We start from the raw sequence: 3,186 nt of genomic DNA, 5'->3' as shown, positions 1-3,186 counted from the left end.
CTCCATAGAGAAATGATACTTACCCTTAACAATTTTGCTCCACTACCTTAAATTAGATGATATCACCGACTTTTCTCTAAATCACAGAGTTCCACTGAAGTTAATCACACTGTTTCAATTACTTACCTCTATTTTTATATTCTTTTTTGAACTACTGCCTTTTAAAAAATTAGCAGTGAATTTTATTCTCTATGTTCCATGAGACTGACACAAAACTTGACCCAAGTTGAAGTCATATTTCCTGAATACTTGTGATATTAAAAGACAATCAGTACAGTATGAAAATTGCTTGGAGAAGGATAGTAGAAATTTCACTGTCATGCTTTTCTTTATCATATTTAGGGACAAGTCTCTGTAAATGGCCTTGGGAAACCACAGCACCATCATGGAATTTATCCTCCTCGGGCTGTCTAGTGATCCCCATGTCCAGGCTCTGCTCTTTGTGCTGTTCCTGCTGGTTTACCTCCTGACCTTGACAGGAAACATGACAATGATGCTGGTAATCAGAGCTGATTCTCACCTTCACACCCCCATGTACTACTTCCTGAGTCACCTCTCCTTCTTAGATCTCTGTTTCTCTTCTGTTACTGTGCCCAAGATGTTGGAAAACCTCCTTTCTAAAAGGAAAACCATTTCAGTAGAGAGCTGTCTGGCTCAGGTTTTCTTTGTGTTTATCACTGCAGGGACTGAAGCCTATCTACTCTCAGTCATGGCCTATGACCGCTATGTCGCCATCTGCCAACCACTACTCTACGACCAGGTGATGAGTAAACAGCGGTATGTACTGCTTGTGTGGGGTTCATGGAGCCTGGGCATTCTGAACACACTCATCAATGTCCCTCTGGCAACGAAAATGGACTTCTGTGATACCCATATCATTCCACACTACAGCTGTGAACTGCCCTCTCTCTTCCTTCTCTCTTGCTCAGATGTTTCCACCAACCTCATTGTCATGTTCTGTTCCCTCATCCCACATGGCCTTGTAACTTCCCTCTCAATCTTCTTCTCTTACGCCTGCATAGTCTCCACCATCTTGAGCATCACCTCTACCTCTGGCAGAAGCAAAGCTTTTTCTACATGCTCCTCCCACCTCACCACAGTAATCTTGTTCTATGGTTCAGGTTTTCTCCGTTATTTCACGCCAACCTCAGGATCCTCTCTGGAGCTGGTCTTCTCTGTGCTGTATAGTGTAGTCATTCCCATGCTGAATCCTCTCATCTACAGCCTGAGGAACAAGGAGGTGAAAGCAGCTCTGCAAAGAACACTGGGAAAGCATTTACAGTGTTTTTGAAGGCAGAATAAAGAGAGATAATGACAAGTAATTGTAAGGGAAATACATAAAGCAAGATATTGCATCACTGACATTAGGAATTTTCTGACTGTTCATAATGTCAAATTTGGAAAAATTAATCAGAAAGGACTAAAGAAAAAATAATATAGATCTATTATACAGTGGATCATTCAGTTCAATTTTCTCAGAGGCAAAAAATTGATTAAATATTCATGTGACACTAAAAATTTGCTTAGACCATATTCATCAATATTTCCCACTTGTTCTCATATATGCATATTAAGGTGAGTTTGGTGTAAATTAGATATCAGAATTTGTAGCTGAGTTTGCAAAAGGCTCTGAAAGCTATAGTTTTCCTAAGCGGGAAATTTCCTGAATCTTTGAAGGACAAAGGCCATAAGTTCATAGGGCCATTGGATAATGATTTCAGGTTAAAGTTACAGGGAGATAAATGAGTGAGTCATCATAATGGGGAAAAAGCCATCCAGATGTTTTCTCTCACAGGGAGCTTAGGTTGGAAACGAGGCCTGTGGAAAATTCCACCCCTAGTGTGTGTGTGTGTGTGTGTGTGTGTGTGTGTGCTCAGTCGCTTCAGCCAAGTCTGACTCTTTGTAACCCCAAGGACTGTAGCCTGCCAGGCTCCTCTGTCCTAGAGTGGCATAGCAAACCTACCCACCATTTCCTGGATTTAAGTAGGGCCCACAGCTACGAGTAGAAGGATACTGCTTGAAAAACCCAAGTACCGGGGCGATGCACTCCTGTTTCTAAAATGAGCATACAGAAGTTAGGTTCTGGACAGAATTGCAAAGACGACATGGTCAGTGGCTTCTTCCTTTCCTTTGTGGATCCTTTCCAATCCTTGATGCCTCTTCTGATCTAAGTGATCAGGGCAACATTTTTATTCCCTGAAGGAATCTTGCATTTCCTTAGGTTAGCAGTTGAAAAATAACTCACTGAAACTGAATATTCCTAAATGTCCTTAATTTCAATGATACATTTCTATAGTAATATACTCATTTAAATTCTATCATCAAAATATTTTAAAATTTCTTATAGGAGAAAAACATTTGAGCACCTATAGTATTTTGAGATGTTTTTCACTTGGTTTTTGGAGAATGTGAAGCATTACTAGCCAACTGAGAAAAACCATTTTATGTTTAAATCATTTTAAATGCTTATCAGTAGGCCATCCTTAACATATAATTCATCAAGCATGCATTTTTAAAAATTATTTATCTGTTTTTTCTATTCATTCATATTTGTATACACATTTCATCACAAGAAATTATAGATCAATTTAACTGCTGCTCAATATTCATTTCTGAATAATGAGGTATTGCTCTGTGGACAGCAAATGTGACAGATGGTAACAGCTACAATAAAACATTTGCTGTTAAGGTTCCATTAACTTTTCACTACATTCAAAATAAAATGTTTTGTTACTATATCAAGTAATACACATTACCATGAACCAATTTGAAAAAAATAGAATTTATCAAAAGTTTCCAAACAGAGAAATGACAGATCAGTCTCCCCTCCTTTCATGAATCACTATGTTTTATAAGTAAATTTCTTGGTGCTTCCTTTACTTGATATCCAGGAAGAGAGTCATCCATATCTCAGCTACAAGAAGGGGAGGAAATGTTTGTCCATCAAACATACTTTGGAATTCCGCACAAGGACAAAAGCATCAAGGCTCACTCTCCTGCCTTGAAGACTTCAGAATTTCTTTTACGTATTGTTCAGTGTGTGTTAGAATAGTAGTATGAGATCTTTTTTTATCATCTGTTAGAAAGCTGAAGGGGAAAGGGTCTAATCACAGCTGCTGACAGTTTTATTTAAAACGAGGAATTTAGCATCTCTTCCACCGTGAGCACAATAGATACATTTAATCT

At 38.5% G+C, this 3,186-nt stretch overlaps 1 protein-coding gene across 1 annotated transcript; it reads left to right on the top strand.

The window, feature by feature from the left end:
* Nucleotides 1–358: 358 nt before the first annotated feature.
* On the top strand, nt 359–1,305 carry LOC110146159 (olfactory receptor 8S1-like). The gene has a single exon (XM_020906846.2). The coding sequence runs from the start codon at nt 359–361 to the stop codon at nt 1,289–1,291; it is 933 nt and encodes a 310-aa protein (XP_020762505.2). The 3' UTR covers nt 1,292–1,305.
* The last annotated feature ends 1,881 nt before the right edge of the window (nt 1,306–3,186 follow it).

The sequence above is a fragment of the Odocoileus virginianus genome, chromosome 24 (genome assembly GCF_023699985.2).
Source record: "Odocoileus virginianus isolate 20LAN1187 ecotype Illinois chromosome 24, Ovbor_1.2, whole genome shotgun sequence".
In the NCBI taxonomy this organism is placed as follows: domain Eukaryota; kingdom Metazoa; phylum Chordata; class Mammalia; order Artiodactyla; family Cervidae; genus Odocoileus; species Odocoileus virginianus.
The sequence above is the reverse complement of the archived record's forward strand: the minus strand, read 5'-3'. Positions and strand labels throughout refer to the sequence as shown.